Source organism: Geotrypetes seraphini, chromosome 15 (assembly GCF_902459505.1).
Source record: "Geotrypetes seraphini chromosome 15, aGeoSer1.1, whole genome shotgun sequence".
Classification (NCBI taxonomy): domain Eukaryota; kingdom Metazoa; phylum Chordata; class Amphibia; order Gymnophiona; family Dermophiidae; genus Geotrypetes; species Geotrypetes seraphini.
In genome coordinates, this window is record NC_047098.1 from 68,379,236 (window position 1) to 68,404,051 (window position 24,816).

The following is a 24,816-nucleotide window of genomic DNA, read 5'->3' on the forward strand; positions in this document are numbered from 1 at the left end:
AAGGCTGGCTTCGGTCATCACCATGAATCAGGAGGCAATTTGCATCGGTATGCCCCTGCAGAGTGTCTATGGGAGAAGCCACTTGTCCATGCTGGCCTGAGCTTCCAGAGTCCAAGGAAGACAGGCCTATAAGGCATCTCTGTGTGGTGCCCAGCGAGAGAGTAAAGCATGCTAAAGAGGACACATATGCACCTTTTGCCCAAGGAACCACACCCACTGTGGCAACCATGGACCCCATGTTAGTTATGTATGTTTATTTTAACTATGTATTTTGTTGACTTGTACATCGCTTAGAATTTGGAATAGGCGATTAATCAAATTATAAAATAAACTTGAAACTTGACTTGAAGATAGTCCCATGCCAAAGGAGCTAGTTGCGCCAGAAGGGAAGAAATCCGGACACAGTTTCTGCCTGCGGTCTTCTGGTAGATACACATATCCCACAGCTGTATTGAAGAGGACTCCCAGATATTCCAGCGACTGTGTGGGTACCATTGCTCTTTCTGTAGTTCACAATCTAGCCCAGGTCCTCTAGAACAGGGGTAGGGAACTCCGGTCCTCGAGAGCCATATTCCAGTCAGGTTTTCAGGATTTCCCCAATGAATATTACATTACATTACATTAGTGACTTATATTCCGCCTTTACCTTGCAGTTCTAAGCATTGAAAGCAGTGCATGCAAATAGATCTTATGCATATTCATTGGGGAAATCCTGAAAACCCGACTGGAATATGGTTCTCGAAGACCGGAGTTCCCTACCCTCCATCGTGTGCCATCCCTTGGCCAACAAGGGAGCCCTGATCAGCCAGCCATCTAAGGAAGGGTGAACCTGGAGACCCATCTTCCACAGGTAAGCTGCCACAACCACCTTGGTGAAGGTCTGAGGTGCTGTCGCCAGCCCAAAAGGCAGAGCTAAGAATTGGTAATGCTATCCAGAACATGAAAACACAAGAATTTGCAGTGGTCTAGAAAAATAGTAACGCGCAAGTTTGCCTCTGTGAGATCCAAAGAGGCGAGAAACTCTCCTGGAGCTACTGCTGTAATGACAGAGCGCACTATCTCCATGCAAAAACGTGGAACCTTGAGAGCCGCAAAGATCCAGAATAGGCCTCCAATCTTTGGAGCCTTTTTTTGCATGATAAAGTATATAGAGTATCTACCTGAGCCAGAGTGTTTGGGCGGCATCGGCTCTATAGCTTGAATATCCAGCAAGCGCTGAATTGTGGCTTCAACCATGAGTGTTTTGTCTGGGAGACCTGTAGGAGAATCCATAAACCTATCCACCAGATATTAGACAAATTCCAGCTTGTAGCCTGACCGAATAATGTCCAACACCCACTGGTCGGACGAAATGCGAATCCAAGCGGGAAGGAAAAATGCTAAGAGCCTGCCCCTATTTGTAGAGGGGCATCCTTCGGCCTGGTGTCATTGTGCCTTTTTGGCAGATGGCGCAGAATGGAAGGTGGAAGACTAGGATCGCCTGTAGCCAGCATATCTCTGCGATGTGGCACTTGCATTTGGACAGGCTTATGTTCTTATGTAAAGCAACCAGAATCTCTAGAGGTCCTGGGTCTGCTATCAGACTGACTTAGAGCGATGGCCCACCACAGAATCCATGAGGTCATCCAGGCCTTTGCCAACAATAACTGCCCCTTAAAGGGACGTCTAGCCAAAGTAGCCTTGGATGTGGAATCTCCAGCCCATTGTCTGATCTAGAGCATCCTGTGAGCAGAGATGGAGTATGCCGACACCTTTGCCAGAACTCTCATACGGTCATACAATACATCAGCAATATAATCTGTCCCAGCCAAAAGAAGTTGTGGAGGATCCACAGCCTCACTCTCCAAAGTGCGCAGTCTCGAGAGAGGAGCACATGCGACAAAGGATGTCACTAAAGCAGCTTTAATGCCTAAAGCAGCTGTATCAGTCTCCGGAGTCCCACATCCACAGCCAGTCCTGCATATCTTTTAGCACCACACCACCTTCACTGGGTAGAGATGTGCGTTTAGTCACCTGCACAACCAAAGAATCCACTGGGCTGACCCAAAAGCTGCTGACACTCCTGTGCCACAGGATATAAGCGTGACATGGCTCTGGCTAGAGTCATACTTCTCAAAGACTAGAGCGCACATTCAGGGAAAGATAGCAGACTGCGAGCGCACACCACAAAGCCAGGAACAGGTGGATCGAGCTGGCTGAGTGACTAAATTCCACTCCTGCGAAGATTCAGAAATAAGATCCGGCTAAGCTACAGACTTAAATGTAATGCAGAACTGTGGGATCATCCCCAGGTTCTAAAACTCCAGGGGGATCCATAGATCCAGCACAGTCCCTGATCTCCTGTTCCAGGAAACGTTGCGTCTATATAAAAAAAAAAGGGTCAGCAAGCTGGTCATCCGCAATAGGATCTCCCAGATCAGGCAGTGCAAGAACACCGGCAGGTTGAGCTGAGGACATGTCCAAAGGAGCAATGCCACTGAGATATGCCTCAGAGGCGGATTTGAGACTGCACAAGGGAAGAACACAGGCTTTGAAACTCATTCCACAAAAATTTCAAGAGAGTTTCCAGCTCCTGGAGTGTAGTCACTCTTAGATGATTCAACTTTGCGTTCTTAGGCTGCCCAGGGTCCACAGCTAGGCACATGGAACTAGCAGCTGTGCCAAGCCCTGCTTGGACTAGTCAAGCGTTTAGTCACCTGCTTCAACAGGGGAGAGGTTAAGCCTGATGCTGGTCCTCCCCCTAGCTGTGCCACGCAGCATGGGGCACAAGGATGCTTTGAAAGTGCTAAATTTGCGCAATCCTGGCATGAATCCACATGAGCCTAAGGACTCTATCCCAACAAGATTTGAAGCAAAAATTGTAGAAGCAGGGAGTTTTCGGAAAAAACAAATCGCAAAAAAAATCCAAAATGGCCACCATCAAGAAATTTGTGCCAAAATCACAATATTTTTTACACTTACCAAAGACACAAAAATGCACACTAGTGTGCTGCAACCCACAGTTCGTGATAATACTGGTTACTAGAAGCAACAGGTGTGCAACTGTAACAATTCCCGTTGAAGCTCCCTAGCTCAAGCAGATGCAGAGAGCTCAAAACAGTCGAGAGTGCAGCTCTGATTACTAGGGCTGCTGACAGCTAAGACTGCAAAAGAACAACAGCACTGATATTAAACTGAATAGCTTATAAGCAATCATAGGAAATATATGCACATATACATACAGTGCTTTTTATTTCCGTATTGCTACAAAAGTTTTTATTTTAGCGGAGTAAACTAAAGCTGATCCCCTAGTCTAGTGGTTCTTAATCCTGTCTAGAGGGACCCCCAGCCAGTTGGGTTTTCCAGCACTGGTCACCATACATGAAGAAGGACACGGTACTACTTGAGAGGGTCCAGAGAAGAGCCACTAAGATGGTTAAGGGGCTGGAGGAGTTGCCGTACAGTGAAAGATTAGAGAAACTGGGCCTCTTCTCCCTCGAACAGAGGAGATTGAGAGGGGACATGATTGAAACATTCAAAGTACTGAAGGGAATAGACTTAGTAGATAAGGACAGGTGGTTCACCCTCTCCAAGGTAGGGAGAACAAGAGGGCATTCTCTAAAGTTGAAAGGGGATAGATTCCGTACGAATGTAAGGAAGTTCTTCACCCAGAGGGTGGTGGAAAACTGGAACGCTCTTCCAGAGTGTCATAGGGGAAAACACCCTCCAGGGATTCAAGTCAAAGTTAGACAAGTTCCTGCTGAACAAGAACGTGCGCAAGTAGGGCTAGTCTCAGTTAGGGCGCTGGTCTTTGACCAGAGGGCCACCGCGTGAGCGGACCACAGGTCTGACCCAGCAGCAGCAATTCTTATGTTCTTAAGATGTCCCTAATGAATATGCATATACAAACACCAGCGGGACTTATAATTATACTCAATAGGTTCAATTGAATTACTTATATGCCATACAGCAGAAGCTATACCATCTTTATAAATTTTTTTTGTTTTTATTTTAATTTAATTATTATATAAATGCTTTATAAATATATCACATAACCTCATAAAAGGAGCTTCAACTGGATACGGCCCCCTCTCCTCTCAAAATTTCTATAATACATAGTATCACTAATACTAACTATAGCTCTCATGCCATTTTAAACAATCATTTACAAACATGACAAAAATTTTTATCAAAGGATGTATATTATTATTTCACCCTCATCTCTTTTTTCATTATGCTTCAAATGCTGACAGCATACAGGAGCAGGAAACCCAAACTACTACCTCACACCAGCAGATCGCTAGCGGGGCTCACTTCCTGTTTTCCAACCCATTTCCTCTTCTTACTTATCCCCACACACCTGCTCAAAATCACAGCAGGTGCCACTATTTCCTTATTTAGCCCTAAAGGCTCCACTGTCCCCCCCAGGAATGGATTAATTAATCTCTGTTCTTTTCTCAACAAAATTTCAGAGATATTACTACATTAGACAATTGAACCATGATCAACACTACAAATCTTAAATCATTGACTTCATGGTTATATTGAGCCCAATGAGCCACCAGGGGAGAGATCAATCTTCTCTAGCCGCAAATTGCTCACATGCTGTGCGATGCGCTGCTTGATTCTTCTCTTAGTTTCTGGACATACAGATTGAGGGCTTCTTTTACAAAGATGCGCTAAGCGTTTTAGTGCATGCTAATACGTCCATAGACTTAACAGGCACGCGTTAGCATTTAGTGCACGCTAAAATGCTTAGCGCACATTTGTAAAAGAAGCCCTCAATCTGTATGTCCAGAAACTAAGAGAAGAATCAAATTAAATTAAAATACCAATTTATAAAGATGGTATAGTAGGTATAGCTTCTGCTGTATGGTATAATGAATATGCATGAGAGAAATTTGCATGCCTACTACCTATTTTATAGGCAAATCTCACTCATGCATATTCATTAGGGATATCTTGAAAACCCATTTGGCTGGGAGTCCACTAGGGTAGGTTTAAGAACCATAGCCCTAGTCAGTAGAATAAAGGATGTTGAATTGTCAGACGTTTAACATGTGCTATAAAATTTGATGCGTGAGCAGTAGCATAAAGGAAAACTCAGATACCCAGCCCCACTGGCTAGAAGTACTGTGGGGGGTGTTTTTTAGGGGGGCCCATATCCAGGGATTAGACTGTAGGTTTAAGGGTGTAGGGAAGGGAATCCTAGAAATCTGTGCTGTGATATAGAGGAGCAGAAGTAAGCCCCATGGAGAGGTTAAAGAGATTTTTGCAAACATGTAAAACTGAAATGGCTTTATCAGCCATTTGGCACCAAAGAACGAAATAATTACTATTTCATACAGCAACTCAGTTGTAGCTGTTATAGTGATCATAATGCCTCCCATTGTTGTCTATGCAGTTAAGTTTTCTGGCGGGCTTAACTGGTTTATCCTGCTATGTGAATCACTTGGCAGTTTCCTTTGGGGCATCTACCCTGCTGACTAGCCTCTCTAACAAGCAACATATTAGCAGAAATAGACTAAAAAATGCAAGTCTTTCAACCATTCCAACAAATGTCTGCCATGTAATAGGCTGACACTAAATATACTAAGATTGTAAGTCATATCACTATCTCTGAAAGATGTGGTTTCAAGAGAAATCAAACTACTTATTGCTGCTGCTCTTACTTTTCTACCCAGAAATGCTTATATTCTAGGGTCCTGAGAGTGAAGGTTATTTTGAATCATCTCTGAAATAGAGTTGTATATCCAAATGGTAATCCCTTCCCAGAAATGTCACATTGTTTCCAAATAAGGATGAGACTGAGTGCTAATTAATGTGGTCTTATTTTTCCTGTTGAAATAGGTGACACTTAGGTATTGATCCCTAAAACTGTACCTTTTTTTTGTCTTACTATCAGTGAGACCAAGAAAGGCAGCCATAGCCAAGCAGAGCAGTGCTTCCCGTCTTGTACACAAGGATCGGACTCTGGGGAAGAAGAAATCCCTCCACTCAGTAAAAGGCTCACGACAGGCAGCATCTGTCAATGGAGCAGACGTGGACGATCTAGTAAGAGCCAAATTATTCCTTTGTTGCCCAGACATTTCATGAGTTATAAAGCAAACAGGTGCCTCCTCCTTCCTTTGGTCAGACATGCCATTCATTGTACTGTGATATTCTCACTGACCTAACAAAAAGACAGGAGGCCTGATACAAGTGGAGCCCAACTATGCCAAGAATCTTTCCCTGGCCACTTTCACACATTGTACCCCTTGATTAGCAGAGAGCCTACAGCTTGTTAGAGAGTTTTAAATAGCTTCTCTGAGGGGAGGGAAGTTATGGGGCCATCCTTGCTACTGAGAGAATGCTAGCAATGTTGGAATGTCTACCCCAGTGCTGGCTGATTCATGACAGCAATTGGCCTAACAATGCTCCCTTCTCATTTCACCTTCAAATTTGCTTTCTCTGTCATAATTTTAAGTTGGTTTAGGTTTCTTTTGCATTTAACTGTTGCCAGGGGCGGGGGCTGCGGGGCAGCCATGATGTAACTTGGTGACCTTTTTAAAAATGGCAGAGAGATTTTTGGCCATGCGCATTTTACTATTTTTCCCTACTGTAGCAGGGTTTACACCATGTGAGAATCCTGATTTCCACCTCTTTAAAGCTCTCCAAATTCAGAAAATGTCTATCTGAATTGCTCTTTCTGTAACATTGTGATTAGGACTCTACACTGCAAGTAGGTAAGAATTTGATTCCTGGTGTAGGCTAGAGCTCATCAGTCTGGTAGAGCAGAAAAGTACCACAAGATCAGCCACGTTACCAACTGTACATGAACACATTGGCTGAGCAGTGTACAAAGAGCTTTAGTGCGGGTTGAACTCGCGCAATATGCATGGCCACAAATTGTATTAGTGTATGGTAAAGAGGTCACTAAGTATTCCACGTCATTGCAGAAAAGGAATGTCGCTTGACACACAACACTAGAAATTTTTCACCAGGTCCAAGACACAGCACAGGAAGAGTTCGAGAATATTTTAGGAAGAAAGTTGTGGGGATTTTTTACCTTTAGCTACGAAAGATTGTACCTTTTGTCTGTTGTCCACAAAGTGAACAATATATTATTCCCAATTATGGATGCTCAGCAGATTGAACAGCACAAATACAACTTAACATACACCACAAGGGAAACAAATACAAAAAAAGAATATAAACACCTCTGAAAATTTCATCCGCAAATATGTAATAAGGCACCACAAAAACCCCCAACATTCACATACAGTACTTTAAAACACTTCCTTCCTTTCCAGCATCATCCATATGAATATTTTGCAGGTCACCCTTTATTATGTATTTTGGAAGATATTTTGGAGATTTCAAGCATGTTCTGTGTTAAAGTAAAATATCATCAATTTGTAGTGAATAATTTTTACTGGCATATGTCCCAGGACAGAACAACTTGTTTAAAACACTACCCCCACAATCTGCAGATAGAAAAGCTGTGAAATATAATAAAATTATGAAATATGAATATTATAAAATTTTGAAAGACACACTGGACAAAAATGGTGAATCAATATATGCTGCTCATGTAGAGAAATATAAAGAGAGAAGAGGTAGAGAGCGTAGGACAAACAAATATGGTGCTTTACAAATTGGTCGAGTTAAGACTTAAAACACAGCTTGGACTTGAATACTGCCAGAGAATGGAGCCCGACTTATTGAGTCAGACAAGTTGTTCTAGGCATTCAGCACAGCAAGGCAGAAGGGACAGAGTTGTGAGTTTGCTATAGAGAAGGGTACAGATGAGAGACTTGCCCAATGGCATTCCCAGGGTGGAGTTTAGGGAGAGAGCTTGAGGAGCTGCAGTTTGAATACATTTTTCTGTTGCATCCCTTCTGGATTCCATACGCTAGGTGTTCAATTCCAACCCGCAATCCAGGTGTCGCAGAAATCTACATCTTTTCTGAACACATGCTGCACTCCCCCTAGTGAGAGAATCAGTAAACAACCTTAGTTTTTTTAATTTCTACTGTGAGAACGGGCTACTGGGCTTGATGGGCCATTGGTCAGACCCAGTAAGGCTATTCTTATTTCTCCAGATTGGCCATGCAGACCTTGGTATGCAGATCTGGTACAGCTTCATACAGGTCTCATTGTCAAATTGCAAATGTAGCTGGATCTCCTTTCTCAGGGACCAGAAGTCATAGAAGAAATAATAGCATTTTATAAACTTGCTTGAGCTGGGTACACTAATATTCAATAATACAGAACATTTAAGATGAAGTAGGCCATTTTAATAACTTTTGGGCCTCTGGATAGCACTGCTCTTTTATAGACAGCAGAGTTATCCAAAGTAATTAGGAACTGAGTTGGCAGCTGGAAAGAAGGAAGTTTCTAAACTGGGCATCCCTTATTCCACAGCTAAAGTTCTCTTTTTGTGTGCACAGGTACGCCAGACCAAGCCAGTGTCACGACGTCAAAATTTGGAGATGCAGAAATGTGAGGAGATCCTGAATAAACTTGTCAAGTATCGTTTCAGCTGGCCCTTCAGGTAAGGAGCATGCTAACGTTTGTAGATGGTACATTCTGATGGCAGTAGAAGGAAAAATTGTACCCAAAATGCTGCAGCCCCCGCTAGTTAAAATATGCATTGTGGCCTGACTATTTTTGTAAAGACTACAGGCCAGATTAACATCACTGTATATTTGTTATAAAATAAGCAATTCTTTTAAAATTTTATTTCAAAATATCTGTAAAATTTTGACTTAGGAATAACAGTTCAATTCAGGGTTTGCATGTGCTTTGCCCAAAATAAAATGAACAAAAACCATGCTCATTTATATTTCTAAACAGCCATCTTGGAGGGAGGATAAAAGATGTTTATAAGCTATGACTAATGGTTTCTATACTCTGACAGGGAGCCAGTGACTACAGAGGAAGCTGAAGATTATTTTGACATCATAAGCAGTCCCATGGATTTCCAGACAATACAAAGAAAGTGCTCTTGTGATAGCTACTGCTCTGTACAGGATTTTCTAGCTGACGTCAAACAGATCTTCTTCAATGCAGAGCTGTATAACCAGAATGGCAGCCATGTGTTGTCCTGCCTACAGAAGACAGAGCAGTGTCTGGTGGACTTGCTACACAAACATCTGCCTGGCCATAGTTACCAGCGAAGGAAACGAAAGCCACAGACATGTGCAGAGGAGGAAGTGCAAGAGGTGGACAGTGACCCAGAGGCAGCAAAACATTCCAAGGGGCGCAAGCGAAAGAAATAGACTAGAGTGCAAGGAAGGAATGAGGAAAGATGGACTGGCCTTCATGTTTTCTGCCGTACCAGCTTGCCTCACTGCTGCTGGAGAAAGGAAAACCTGCAGGATTTTTTTTTTTTTTTTTTGTGGAGCTACATATAATTTGTTTCAGCGTTAACTATGGTTCAGTTTTCTTCTCTACCAGAAGCACTGAATCAGACAGATATGGATTAAGGGGAAAAGCAGTAACTCCTTAATAAACAGACAAAACAAATATGCTTATGGAAATTTTTTTTTGTTGTTTTGTTTTGGATTGTCTGTGTTTTGGAATGAGCAGATCCTGTAAAGGGGATGGGTAGACTGTTCTGTCTGAGCAGTGTTTTCTGACTCATTAATATACCAGCCTTTTCCAGAGCATCTCTGGACATGTTTTATAGTTGTTTGCAGGAATCTGGCTTCTTTACCCCATCCCTGGCTCTGGGGGTGGTATCTGGTGCTGTCTGCTGTGAATGATATAAAGTCAGGCTTTGCACCCATGTTTGAAGGTGTGTTCCTCCTTAGCTCCAGCTCCAACATTGCCCAGAATAGGGGAAACTAAGATTATATTGCTTATTACAAGGAATGAATTGGGGATGGAATCATCCAGCTTCTGCTTCTCCTCTGCCTTTATTTATATGGTAGTATTTTAGTTATAGAGGAGCAGGCTGGGTCGTGCTTGAGTACAAAAAAATTTCATATATGTAAATAAGTTCCTAGCACTGATACTTTCTTTGACTGTAAACCCTTTGTCAGGCTATGCCATTCAGATGTGTGGCACCCTGAGCTGTCACGGTAGCTCTTATTTCTTTTGCTCATTTGCTTTCTCCAGGTCAACAAAGGGGAACATATGGGAGAGGGATCACTGTGGCAATCGAGCCATTCATGCCTGAAGGGAGAACTAAAGCAGAAGAATTTGATTTAAATGACTCATTTTAAATGGTTCTATCTGCTTTTCATTTTAGCTAAAATCTTGTATAGAGAGGGCATAATGTAAGAATACTTATTGTCTTATTTTGCCTCCTATACAGTACAAGTTTATATGAATTTAATTGTTTGCCTTTTTTTTCTCTTCATAGTCTTTTGTTAAGCAGTTTGTGTATACTGAAACACATAAATTCCCTTATTTTCCTCTCTACATATCCCGTCTGATGGTTCTAGGAAGACCGTATTACAATCCTACTGCTCTGTCCCCAAAATTTGTAGTCCCTATTGTGCATCCTTGAACAGAATAAGATGGCAGGAGGACTGGATAGATGCCTGACTACATGGAATTAGCAGTGATAAGATATAAGTATAGTAATCATCTGGACATGGACATTTGTGAGCACCTCTGAAAATACTGCAGTAAAAGGGTGTTACATCTCTAAAAATATTAAAGTAAAAAAACAAAAAAACCTTGGAGATTTGCCTTTCCTCAAAAGTGATGAGCGAGAAGAGCTACTGTATGACTTAGCATCTTTGGTGAAAGGGGAGGTGCATTATTGCATCCTAGTAAATATTTTTAGCACATATGGCACATTCTTGCAGGGTGCACAAGCAGAAAAAAGTGAAGACAAAAGGATAGCCCTGCCTTAGGAACACACAAACTTTATTGGAGAATCACGGCCAGTGTTTCGACACATTCTTGCAGGAAGTCGAAGAATTGTTAGCATGGTGAAACGGCACATGTTGGTGACTTGCTGGAAGCAGCGTGTGTTTCTATTTTGGGATCTTTTTGTACTACAAGTCTTTAGGAAGAAAGCTGCAGTTTACATCATTTTTATTTATATTTTTTCAACTTAGATCAAAACTTGGAATTCTGTGTAAATTAGTGAATATATAAAATAGTTTTAGCTGTTAAAACCTTTTAGTTTCTAAATTTTCCCATGTACAGCGCAAATCCTATATATTTTTTTGAGGTTCTATAGGTTTTATTTTGGTTTTAGTTTAGACTGAAGTTGAAGATTGAAGGTTTGTGCTCAACTGATCACCCTTTCTGATTTTTCTCCCTTCTCCACCCAAGAGCTCAGCACTAACACTTGTAAACAACCATATTTAGACTCGGTTATTTTTTTGTCTTGTTAATATTGAGCATTTTGTGTAGTTTATATACACCGTGGAAACTTAATGACTTATACATTTTTTTTAATGTGTTGGGGGGAGGGTAAGCAAAGGGCTTACTTGTAAAGTTGACAATTTAAAAATAAAAAAAATTATGTACTTGTTCTGAATGGCTTACTCTTAACTTATGAGGAGCACAATATGTGTTAATACTTGATTATTGTGGAAATTCACATTTAAGAAACTTACCCAGCCTTTGGGCACCTCTTAAGTGTCAAGTATGTGCTGCAGTCGTGGCTCTATGGAGAATAACTAGTATCTGGCCTTGAATCAGACTGAATCTTGCATATTTAGCTCCCTTTATATCCCCTCCCCCGATTTGATTAAATATGCAGAAGCGTAACCAGATTTCGACAGGGTAGAGAGCTGCATGGGAACGGGGGCAATGGGAATCTCATGAAATCGGTGGGTTCCCTTCCAGACTCGTGTGGATGGGAGTGATTAGTTTGGGGCTCACGTGGGTGTACTACCTTCCTCCAGGTCCAGCCACACTCACTCTCTTCAGGCCTGGCAACTAACCTGAAAACCTTCCCTCTGACATATTTTGCGTCAGAAGGAAACCCTCTCTGATACAAAATACACCAAAGGGAAATCTTCCAGGTTAACTGCCGATAGCATGCAGGAAGGAACATTGCTGGCAGCCTGAAGAGAGTGCTGCTGGATCTGGAGGAAGGTAGTGCACCCATGAGCCTATGGGAAGGGAGGGAAAAAGATGCTACTTGGGTGGGGGTTTGGGAAGCATGGATGTTGAAATGGGGGGCACAGGGGCCATGGGCCCCCAAGACATTTGGCAGCTGGAGGTCAAGAGTCAGTGTTAGCTCTTCTGACTCACCCACTTACGTCCTCCCCAGCTGCTGTAATTTTAAATCTTTAGGCGCCCGATACCAACAAGATGAGCCTTGCTGCTGTCAGCCTGCCCCAGAAACCTTCATTCTACAGCATTCTGCCTACATGGGAAAAAGAAACTAGGAGCTAGAGAGAAAGTTTGTGCCACAGGATTTCACCGGGGGGGGGGGAGGGAGGGAAGAACATATACTGCATGGGCTGGGGAATTGAGGACAGGTGCTGCACAGGCTGGGGGATAGGAAGGGAAGGAAATAGATTTTGCATAGGTGGGGTGGTAGGGAGGGAGAGACAAGCTGCCGGTGGGGGGAGGGAGGAGAAAAGGACATAAGAATAACCTTACTGGGTCAGACCAAACAATAGCCCATTTTCACGGAGGCCAATCCAAGTCATAAGTACATGGCAAAAACCCAAATAGTAGTAGCATTACAGTCCCAGGCAAGCAGTGACTTCCCCAATGTCTGCCTCAACAGCTGACTATGGACTTTTCCTCCAGGAACTTGTCCAAACCGTTTTTTAAAACCAGCTATATTAACCGCTCTCACCAAGGCCTCTGGCAGCACATTCCAGAGCTTAATTATTCTGAGTGAAAAAATATTTATTCTTATTGGTTTTAAAAGTATTACTCTGTAACTTCAAGTATCCCCTAGTCTTTGTAAATCTTGAAGCAGTAAAAAAAAAAAAAATCAATCCACCTCTTCACGTTCTACACCACTCAGGATTTTGTAGACTTCAATCATATCTCTCCTCAGCTATCTTTTCATAGAAACATGATGGCAGATAAAGACCAAATGGCTCATCTAGTCTGCCCATCTACAGTAACCATTATCTCTCTCTCCGAGAGATCCCACGTGCCTATCCCAGGCCCGTTTGAATTCAGACAGTCTGTCTCCACCACCTCTCCTGGGAGACTGTTCAACCACCCTTTCTGTAAAAAAGTATTTCCTTAGATTGTTCCTGAGCCTATCACCTCTTAACTTCATCCTATACTCTCTCATTCCAGAGTTTCCTTTCAAATGAAAGAGACTCGACTCATGCGCATTTACATTACATAGGTATTTAAACGTCTCTCAAGAACACAATCGTAATGACAACTAAACAAAATATTACAAGAAAATGTCACTCACCAGCAGTGAGCTACCTCTCCAAGATCTAACAGGTGGAGAAAAAGCCTCAAACTTATCATGCAGCAATCATTGATGATTTACAGCTGGCGCTCTTATTGTCATTGGCAAAAAACTCACCCACAACACAATGTTAAGATATCTAAAGGGAAAAACCCACTACTGTGCACAGTAAATTTATATATATGTTTTTTCATTCTTTTAAATCATTTTTATATAAATAGATTATAAGTTATAAAGCTTTATAATGCAAAAAAGCAGAAGCAGAAAACACTTAGCTCTGGCGCTAGAGAACATTACTGGTAGAGATCTGCTGGTGCTGTATAAACTTCCTTTTTTCAACAGCGTTCATCACGGTAAGCTTCAAAAGTCCACGACGGAGCTCTTCTTTGAACCTTTTCTAGTGCTGCTATATCTTTCTTGAGATAAGGAGACCAGAACTGAGGATGCACCATTGAGAGTTAGAGGCATTATAACATTCTTAGCCTTCCATTTTCTAATAATTCCTAGCATCTTGTTTTCTTTCTTGGCTGTCGCCACACATTGGGTGCAAGGTTTCTTCATATTGTCCATGATGACAGCCAGATCTTTTTCTTGAGCGCTGATCCCCAAGGTGAACCCTAGCATCCAGTAACTGTGATTTGGATTATTCATCCCAATGTGCATCACTTTGCATTTCTTCACATTAAATTTCATTTGCCATTTGGACACCCAGTCTTCTAGTTTCCTAAGATCTTCCTGCAGTTTTTAATAGCTGTATGTGTTGTATCAACTTTGAACAGTTTAGTGTCATCTGCAAATTTAACCACCTCACTTGTAATTCCAATTTCCAGATCATTTATAAATAAGTTAAATAGCAAAGGTCCCAGTACAGATCACTGCGTGACACCACTAATTTACCTTCCTCCATTGAGAAAAATGGCCATTTAACCCTACCATTTGTTTTCTGTCCAATAACCAATTCTTAATCCACAATTGAACATTGCCTCCTTTCCCATGACTTTATCCATATGTTTATTCACCCCTTTAAAGAAGTCAAGCAAATTGGTGAGGCAAGATCTCCCTCGGCTGAACCCTTGCTGACTCATTAAATCATGTTTATCTACATTTTTTATAATTGTTTCCACTATTTTGCCCGGCACTGAGATCAGACTTTTCAGTCTGTAATTTGCCAGATGTCCCCTGGAATCCCTTTTCAAAATTGACATAACATTAAACACCTTCTAATCTAATTTTAGCAATTTCATGTTTGAGTTCTTTCAGTACCCTGGGATGTATGCCATCCAATCCAGGTAGTTTATCACTCTTTAATTTCTCAATTTGGCTTAGTATGTCTTCCAGGTTCACCGTTATGTCTTTGGGAAATGTATATAGCGGATGTCTTTGTATTGTGTTCAACAAAAGGATATGTATTTCTGGTTTTATTTTTCCAATGTTGAAGTACTTTCTGACCCTTGCTATAGCTGGTGGGGATCCCCAAGCACTGCCAGTTGAGGACCACCTCCAGAGGTGGCCAGAACTCCCTTCTACCAAGCATAGCAGTCTCTGGCAGCATCCTAGAGCCACTGAGGTGCTAGCATTTGTGGCTTAGGGACGCTGCTGCTGCCTGCCAAGCTTGGTAAAAGGGATTTTTAGCCACATTCAGAGGAAGTCTTTAGCTGACATTAGCTTGAGGGTCCTCATCAGCTGAAGTATTTATATTTTTTTATTTGTATTAGAGGCTCTGGCAGACACCCATTTACAAAGTATGTATTCTTTCCAATTAATATTTTCAAATTAATGTCTTCATTTGTAAATGTCTTTACCAGAGCCTTTAATTCAGTAGCATAATTAAATGAAATAACTACTTCTGATGTTTATGGGGACAAGCAGGGATGGATTTGATTTCTGCCCCATGCATCTATCTACATCAGGGAAGGGCTGAACTTTTTGTAAAACAGATGATGGTATGAGGCTGCAGACCCAATTCATTCAATATCTGTTTGGAAGAATGACTACACCTCTGGAAAGTTCTATATACTGATCATGCTTTGTGTAATACTGCTATAAACACTGATACTTGTTATGCTGAGAGTTGTGTCCAGCTAATACCACAGATTCAGAAGCGGCTAATCTTAAATTTACTAACTACTTCACCTTTGGGAATTAGCTGTAGCATATCTGAAGAAAGTCACTTCTGTGTTCTCAAGAAATGTTCACAGATTGTCAAATTAAAAAAAAAAAAATCCTCTGGATAAAAAAGTGATGTGATTGCAGGTAAACATAACTTTTTCTTGATTTACTCATGAAACAAAAGAAATCGACAAAAATGTGTATTCTAACTGAGGAATAAATTGGGACACCCTAATAGCTAGCGTTAGCCCCTTTGGCTGAAATAACTGCAGTGAGACGCTTCTTGTAGCCATCTACCATCACTGAGATTGGTCTGAAGAAAGTTTGGCCCACTCCTCAATGCAGAATTCTTTCAGCTGTGAGATGTTTGAGGGACTTCTTGCAATGTACAGCCCATTTCAAATCACCCCACAGCATCTCAATGGGATTAAGATCAGGACTTTGACTCGGCCACTCCAGGACTCTCCATTTTAGTTTTCAGCCTGTCCTTGGTGGATTTACTGGTATGTTGTGTTGCAGGGTTCAGTTCCGCTTTAATTTTCTTAGATTGTCTCGCATGTTCCTCTGGGGGTTTACGTAAAGGAATTGTTGTATGGTTGGGAATGTCTGGAAGGAGTGGAAATGCAGTGGGCAAAAGTGAAAGGAGTGATTGTAAGGACAACAAACCTTTTTGTGAGGCAAGTAAGTAAAAGTAAGAGGAAAAGAAGGCCACTTTGGTTCTCAAAAGTAGTAGCTAAGAAGGTAAGGAATAAGAGGTTAGCTTTCATAAAACACAAAAGATTGCTTTCCTGACTACATGACCAGCCTCTCTTAACTTAATTTTTGCCTGTCTTCCTCTTTCTGCAAAGATACAAATGGAAGAAAAAATAGCTGACACGGTAAAACGGAGGAGACGAGACATTTTTTAGATATATTAGTGATAGGAAGAAGTGCAAAAGTGGCATTGTGAGACTCAAGTTGAAGGGGAGGAATATGTAGAAGCTGATAAAGAAAAGGCCAAATTGCTTAACAAAATATTTCTGTTTTGTGTTCACGGCTGAAGCACCGGGAGAGGGACCACAGAAGACAAATGTGAATAGGGATGAAGGAGTAATAGACCCTGATTGATTTTCAGAGGGTTGTGTTTGTGAGAAGCTAGCTAAAATAAAGGTAGATAAAGCGATGGGGCCAGATGGTGTACTTCCAAGGGTGCTGAAGGAACTTAGGGAAGTTCTGGTAGTTTCGCTGACTGACCTTTTCAATGCGTCTCTAGAGTCGTGAGCGTTACCGGAGGACTGGAGAAGGGTGGATGTGGTCCCTCCACAAAAGTGGAAGTAGGGAATTTCAGGCCAGTAAGTCTGACTTCTGTGGCAAGCAAATTAATGAAAATGCTTTTAAAACAGAATGGTCAAGTTTCTGGAATCCTGTTGATTACAGGACTGGAGGTAACATGGATTCTTAAGAGGTAGGTCTTGTTAGACAAATCTGATCAATTTCTGTGACTGGGTGACCAGAGAAGAGGATGTGCGCTACATGTGGTGTATTTAGATTTTAGTAAAGCCTTTGACAGTGTTCCACACAGACATCTGATAAATAAACTGAGTGCCTTTGGGATGGGTCCCAAAGTGATGGGCTGGGTCAGGAAATGGTTGAGTGGAAGGTGACAGAGGGTAGTGGTCTATGGAGATCGCTCTGAGGAAAGGGATGTTATGTGGTGTGCCTCATGGTTCTTTCATGGGCCTGTTCTTTTTAACATTATTATAAACGATATTGCTGAAGGGTTGATGGGTAAGATTTGTCTCTGCGGATGATATAAAAATCTGCAATAGAGTAGGCATGATGGATGGTGTGAATGACATGAAGAAAGATCTGGTGAAGCTTGAAGAATGGTCGTGCAAGGTCGTGCATTTGGGCTCCAAAAACCTGAGGGAGCGGTACAGTTTAGGGGGTGAAGAACTTATATGCACGTCGGAAGAGCGGGACTTGGGTGTGATTGTATGTGATGATCTTAAGGTGGCCAAACAGGTTGAAAAGGTGACGGCGAAAGCTAGAAGGATGCTAGGTTGCATAGGGAGAGGTATGGCCAATAGGGAAAAGGAAGTATTGATGCCTTTGTATAAGACTCTGGTGAGACCTCATTTAAAATATTGTGTACAATTCTGGAGACTGCACCTTCAAAAAGATATATAAAAAGGATGGAGTCGGTCCAGAGGAAAGCTTCTAAAATGGTGCGTGGTCTTCATATACTTTGGAGGAAAGGTGGGAGAGGGGGGAAATATGATAGAAACCTTTAAATCAAAAATCTAAGGAAAATGTTATTTGCCAGAGTGGTGGAAGCACCCACTGCAGACGGCAACCCAATGAGTTTTTAAGCCATTCTTATTCTGTATCATGGGCAAAAAAACTCCACTACTCTCAAAATGTCATTTTCAAAAACAGGGAAACATCCCACCACTGTGCACAGGGAAAAGTAACAGAACAAGAGAACCCAAAAAACTGAACTTAGCTTCACTGATCCATTACTCCATCCAAAATCATGATGTTCCAGTTTCCCTGATGCAGCTACTGGTTGAAAATATAGCTGCTTATCTTCACTTGATTGCTGGAGGTGTATTAATCGGAACATCATGATTTTGGATGGAGAAATGGATCATCAGTGAAGCTAAGTTCAGTTTTTTGGGTTCTCTTGTTCTGTTTCTTTTCCCTGTGCACAATGGTGGGATGTTGCCCTGTTTTTGAAAATGACATTTTGAGAGTAGTGGAGTTTTTTTGCCCATGATACAGAATAAGAACTGCTTAAAAACTCATTGGGTTGCCATCTGCATATTATTGATGGTTGAGGCTTTTTCGTCACTTTTCAGTAAATGGTTTTCAGCGATTGCTTCCAGAACTTTGACAAATAACATTTTCCTTAGATTTTTTAATGAATTGTTATTTTGAATTTTTGTTCTTGAGAGACCTTTAAATACCTATGTAATATAAATGTGCACGAGTTGAGTCTCTTTCATTTGAAAGGAAACTGCAATGAGAGGGCATAGGATGACGTTAAGAGGTGATAGATTCTGGAGTAATCTGAGGAAACACTTTTTTACGGAAAGGGTGGTAGATGCGTGGAACAGTCTCGTGGAAGAGGTGGTGGAGACAGAGACTCTCTGAATTCAAGAGGGCCTCGGATAGGCGTGTGGGATCTCTCAGAGAAAGAGATAATGGTGGATGGGCAGACTAGATGGGCCAATTGGTATTTATCTGCCGTCATGTTTCTAGGTTTCTAAACAGCCTCTGATACACAGTAGAATTCAGGGTGGATTCTATGATGGTGAGCTAGCCTGGTCCTGCTGCAGCAAAGCATCCCCAAACCATGACACTTCCATCTCCATGCTTGGCATGGGGTTCTTTTCTTGGAATGCTGTATTTGTTGTACACCAAACGTCCTCTTTTCTGGTGTCCAAATAATTCAATTTTAGACTCATCTGTCCATAGAACGCTATTTCAGAAGTCCTCGTGTTTGTCTACGTTCCCTCTGGCAAACTTCAGTCTGGCCTTGATGTTTTTCTTACACAGCAAAGGTTTCCTCCTTGCACAGCTCCCATGCAAGTTAAATTTGTGCAGTGGCTTTCTGATTGTAGAGGCATGCACTTTCACATCAACAGTAGCAGGAGCCTGCTATAGTTCCTGTGATGACATGTTAGGGTTTTTGGAGTCTCTTAGCGTCTTGCGGTCTGCTCTGGGGGGTCAACTTGCTTGGACGGCCAAACCTGGGTATGTTGGCAGTTGTTTGGAAAGTCCTCCACTTGTACACTATTTTCCGGACTGTGGAATGGCTAATGTCAAATTCTTTCGAGATCTTTTTAAATCCCTTACCAGACTTATAAGCTGCTACAATCTTCTTTCTGAAGGCCTCAGCTCTTTTGATCTCACCATGGTGTTCACTCTCCTCACAGCAGTCATGAGCACACCATACTAAATGTCTGAGGTTTAAGTAAAGCAAACCTCCTTCAAAATGCTGAATAATGATGTTCTAATCATGTGTACTTGATGTGGATGTGATACACCTGTGTGTGGTTTGAGCCACTTTAAGTGGAAGGATATGTGGGGGTATCCTAATTCCTCAGAATACACATTTTTGTAGATATCTCTTGTTTCATGAGTAAATCAAGGAAAATGTTGTTTACCTGCAATTGCATCACTTTCTTTTCCAGAAATAAATAAAAATAAGATTTGACATTGATATGTGAACATTTCTTAAGAAAGAACTGAGTATTTTATGGGGTGTCCTAATTTTTTCACATGACTGTAGATCTTTGCATATTTTTTTAAAGAGCAGTTGCACAAAAATTGAAATGAACATGGAAAATTATACAGCAGGGAAACAGGTTGGAAATGTGACACAGAAAGGCTTCTGCTCCTGTATGATCACTCTTTCCTGGTACATTTGTCGAGGAAGCTTTTCCTTTCCAGAGAACCAATTGAATGAAATATGGTAGGTGAGCTGAAATTTCCATAAACTGCTACCATATTTCTGCCCACTTTATTCATATAGAACAGACATGTCAAACTCTGGCCCACGGGCCAATTAAATTTGGCCCGCGAGAGAATACCCTCCTGCTTGCTCTCTTTGCTCAGTGGGGACAGAGGGAAGCAATCACCAGCTACCGGGTCAGACACAGGAAGGACCAGCCATGAGACAGTGAGGAGAAGCGCACAAGAGGGCAAGGACGAAGGGGAGGGGGAAATGGAGACTTCGGGCTCAGGAAGAGCACTCCCCTGCAGGTAGTTGAGGCCAGCAGCATGCTAGATTTTAAGAAAAAATGGGATAAGCATGTGAGATCACTTCAAGGAAGAAATTAGGGGGGGGGGGTCATTAGAGTGGGCAGACTTGTTGGGCCGTGGCCCTTTTCTGCCGTCATTTTCTATGTATTTCCAGAGATGCAGTTAGCGTGTGACTCGCTCTCACTGCGTCCTTAGATTCCAGTACCGGCAGGGGCTGTTCATCCGGCGGCAGCAGCAGCAACACCAACACCGGCAATGCCTGGCAGGCAGAGTCGTCAGTCTGAACAGGCTTCTGGTCTGCTCCGCTGGAGCTTTTTCTCTGCCACGTTACTGATGACGTGGGAAGAGGGAGCACTGGCGGTTAGGTTGTTCATGCTGCTGTTGTAGGAGGCCCGAAAGTTGATGTCTCATGGGGGGAGGTCGTCAATTAGGAAGTGCTGCACAGGGGGATAAGAGGGCTAGAAAACTGCTGCACAGGGGGATGGGAGGGAGGGCTGGAAGGCTGCTGCACAGAGGGATAGGGGTGGAAGGCAGTTGCACAGGGGGATGGGAGGGAGGGATGGAAAGCTGCTGTACAGAGGAATAGGAGGGATGGAAAGCTACTGCACTTTGGGGGAGAGGAGAAAGGAAGAATTATTGAACATGGGGTGTAGGAGATGGGGAGATGCAACAAAGGAGTGAGGGAGAAATCTTGCATTTGGTGGAGGGGAGAGAGACATGCATGGAGAAGAGAGAAATGTTGGACAGAGTAGAAGGTAGGGAGAGATGCATGGGGAGAAAGAAATGCACTTGATAATGGAGGGAAGGAAGGAAGAGATGCTGAATGGAGGAGAATAGAGAGGTTTGGCCAAGGGTACAAAGCAGGGAGAGAAAGAGAGACAATGGGGAAAGAAATGTTGGATATGGCAGTAGAAGGGAAGGTACAGAGATGGAACATGGATGGTGAGCATGGAGAAATTAAACATCAATTGGGCAGGAGACCCTGTGAGCAAGTTAACAGACAACAAAAGGTAGAAAAAATAATTTTATTTGCTGTTTTGTGATTACAATATGTCAGATTTGAAAGGGTACAGATAAAACTAGAGGTAGGTTATAGAAGTGGTCAAAAACCATTTCACAGGTCACAGACCCGATGGGTCGCCATGGGAGTGGACCGCTGGGCAGGATGGACCTCTGGTCTGACCCAGTGGAGGCAACTTCTTATGTTCTTAAATGTGTTTCCTGCCAGAGCTGGTGTTAGACAGCAGGTGTGAACTAGAACCTAAAAGAGAGAGGAAAAGTCTTATTTATTTTGTTTACATCACAGAGCCGGAGTGGGGTTGGAGAGGTTGTAACCCTATACTTCTATTAAGACTAAGGGGTCCTTTTATTAAGGTGTGTATTTAGCGCACGCTAAATCAGTTAGCATACCTTAATAAAAGGACTCCTAAGTATCTTAATAAAAAATTTGGCCTGCGACTTGGCCTATGTTTTAGATTTCAGCCCCTTATGGGATTGAGTTTGACACCCCTGATATAGAAGAACTCTTATATGTGTTCAAGATACACAATAACTGGTGCTTTTAAGTTTTTCAAATATGCTTTTAAATAATTATTCCATATCAAGCAGATTAATCCATAACCAAGTGGGTTGTAACCATCTTCCAGCAGGTGGAGATAGAGGACAAATACTGAACTGACACAGGACATTGAGCAGCCTGGTCAGACTGCATTTTCCTCTATCTCAGCAGGTGGTAGACAGTTGGCCAGCGGCTCCTTGTCTTTCCTGTTCTTGTGCTCTGGTTTAGTTGAGCCCAGGGGTATTTAGAATAATGTTGGTTCCTATTTGGGAGGAAACAGAGAAACATGACGGCAGATAAAGGCCAAATGGCTCATCCAGTCTGCTCATCTCCTCCTCCTCCTCCCTAAGAGATCCCTTATGTCTGTCCCATGCTATCTTGAATTCAGATATAGGGAAGAAGGGTACATCTGGTGGTGCTAGGTCCTTTTACCTCCCTTCTCCTGCCACAGTCTTTTCCTTCCTTCTCCACCCCCCTCCCCCCAAAAAAAATTAAAATGCAAAGGCAGTCAAAGGAGTTTGCCTTCAAATCATATTCCAGTTCAATAGGTGACACATTCTAGTCAGATGGGTAGTGTCCCCATGGCTGTATGCCATATGGAGGAGGAATTCACTCTGGATTTTTTCTCTGTGCCTCTGCTGTACTTCATGGTGCTCTCTAGCGCCACTTAGTTTTTCCTTTCTGCACGCGTGCCTGCAGGAGTGTTTGTTCTCTCCCCGATTTATTATTTTATTTGGTGTATTATTGTCCCTTTTTCAGGGTTTCTGGTGCTCGGAGTTATCTTCTATACTTGCTCACTTGGAGTGCTGATCGTCTCCCACAGCTTCCAGTATCACCTCTATGCTGACGATTCCCAGATCTACCTTTGCGCCAAATATCCCTACTGAAACGCAGACCAGAGTTTCAACCTGCCTATCTGATATTGCCACCTGGATGTTTCGCCGCCATCTAAAATTGAATATGGCTACAACAGAGCTGCTCAAATTCCCGCCTAAACCCACCTCTCCACTTCCCTCGTTCTTCATCATTGTGGACAACACTTTCATCCTTCCTGTTTTATCTCCTTGTAATCTCTGGATCATCTTTGACTCCTCTCTCTCCTTCACTGCACAGATACAACATATTGCTAAAACCTGCTGCTTCCTGTATAATATTAATCTGACCCTTCCTCTCTTGAGTACACTACAAAATACGATCACCTCACACTTAAACTACTGCAACTCGCTACGCTCAGGACTTCCGCTTAGTCATCTTACTCCCCTCCAGTCAGGCCAGAGTTTGGCTACAAGACTCATATTCTAGGAGAATTGCTTTACTCACATTGCGCCTCTCCTAAAGTCACTTCATTGACTTCCCATCAGTTTCTGAATACAATTCAAATTCCTCTTGCTGACCTACAAATGCACGCAGATGCCCCTCACTATCTTTCTTTGCTTATCTCCCCCAGTTTCCACCTGTGAGTTCCACTCAGCTGGTAAGTCCCTCCCATCTCTGCCCTTCTCTTCAACTGCCAACGCCAGACTCTGCCCTTTCTACCTTGCTGCACCGTATGTATCAAACAAGCTACCTGAATCCCTACAGTGGGCTTTGTCTCTGGCAGTGTTCAAGGCCCAGTTAAAATCCCATCTCTTCGAGAGCATGCAGAACCCAAGGTATGTAATGTCTCTTTGTCCGTGTTAGATTGTAAGCTCTTCAGAGCAGGGACCATCTATTAATGTGAAAATATACAGCACTGTATAAGTGATAAGTAGTAGTAATTATTCAGATCTGCCTACATTAAGATTTCACAGACTTTGGACAGCAGCTGATGGGCCAATCCCTGTGGTACCTGTCAGCCAGCCTGCATTTCCTTCACAAGAGCTCGGAGCTGTCTCCATCTTTCTTCTGCCGAGCGAGGGTTCTAGCACAGGCTGTTTGGCCTCCGTTAGAGACTCGGTGGTGGCTCGCAGTTGCCAGTTGTGTTTTCTCACCTGTCCCTGAGCAGGTCTGTCAGTCCACCGGGATGGAGGTGTAATCAGACATCAGGTCTGACTGGCAGCCCAAAGATCAGCATTGCAGAGACATTCCCAGCACGAGGCAGTGATTTTCTGATTCCGACTACTGAAAGAGCTGAGGTAAGCTGCAACCCATTTTCAGCACAGGTCACACCGAGGAAAGGCTATTAATCTGTGAAGTGAATTGGGGAAGGTCTGAAATTCAAAATTTTGAAAAATCCTTAAATCACCATTTTTTTATTTGTTTAATGTAAAAAAATATAATGGTTTTGGTGTGATGTTCTTAACTGTGGCCATCTTAGATTTTTTGTGATTTATTTACCCCAAAAGCTCCCTGCTTCTCTACAACTGCAAATTTTGCCTCAAAACTTACTGGGATGGAGTCCATGGGCTCTGCTGATGTGAATTCTTGCCAGGATTGTGCAAATTTAGTGCCTCAAGAGCATTCTTGCATCACATGCTGCATGGTGCCTGGGAGGGGCAGCAACATTCAGCTTAGCCCCTCCCCTATTTGAAGCAGGTGACCAATCGCTCGGCTAGCCCGGTGGGGTAGCCTTCTTTATTTTTGGGCTTGTAATGGCTACTAGTTCTGTGTGCCTGGCTGCAGACCCGCTACAGCCTAAGAAATGCAAAGTTAAGTCATCTAAAGGTGACTCTACATCCCAGGAGCCAGATGCTTTCTCTGAATTGGAGGAGTGTGTGGAGCAGTGGTTGGAGCTACAGCCTCAGCATCCTGTGGTTGTGGGTTCAAACCCCGTGCTGCTCCTTGTGACCCTGAGCAAGTCACTCAGTCCTCTATAGCCCCAGGTATGTTAGATAGATTGTGAGCTCACTGGGCCACATAGGGAAAATGCTTGAGTACCTGATTGTAAAATCATTTTGTGGGAATTCTACGAAGGAGTCCCACATCTATAGATGCCTCTGGCAAACCTAAGTCCCTACTCCCAGTGGGCACACAAAATTGGCCAAGAGCAAAACCTAGAGGAAAGCGTGAAGTAATGATACCAAAATCTCTCCTTCCAGAAACTTCTCAAAAAAGCTCTAAACCGCCTGTTTCAAGAAAATGTCAAAGGCGAGCCTGC

At 42.7% G+C, this 24,816-nt stretch overlaps 1 protein-coding gene across 1 annotated transcript in view; it reads left to right on the plus strand.

Annotated features, from left to right (window-relative positions):
- The window catches only part of BAZ1B (bromodomain adjacent to zinc finger domain 1B), a 139,444-nt gene extending 127,991 nt beyond the window's left edge, over positions 1–11,453 (plus strand). Inside the window, exons 17-19 of the mRNA XM_033921450.1 lie at positions 5,885–6,033; positions 8,412–8,515; positions 8,882–11,453. Of these exons, the coding sequence (XP_033777341.1) occupies positions 5,885–6,033; positions 8,412–8,515; positions 8,882–9,242 (614 nt within the window). The 3' untranslated portion in view covers positions 9,243–11,453. The remainder of the gene's footprint in view (positions 1–5,884; positions 6,034–8,411; positions 8,516–8,881) is intronic.
- Positions 11,454–24,816: the final 13,363 nt, after the last annotated feature.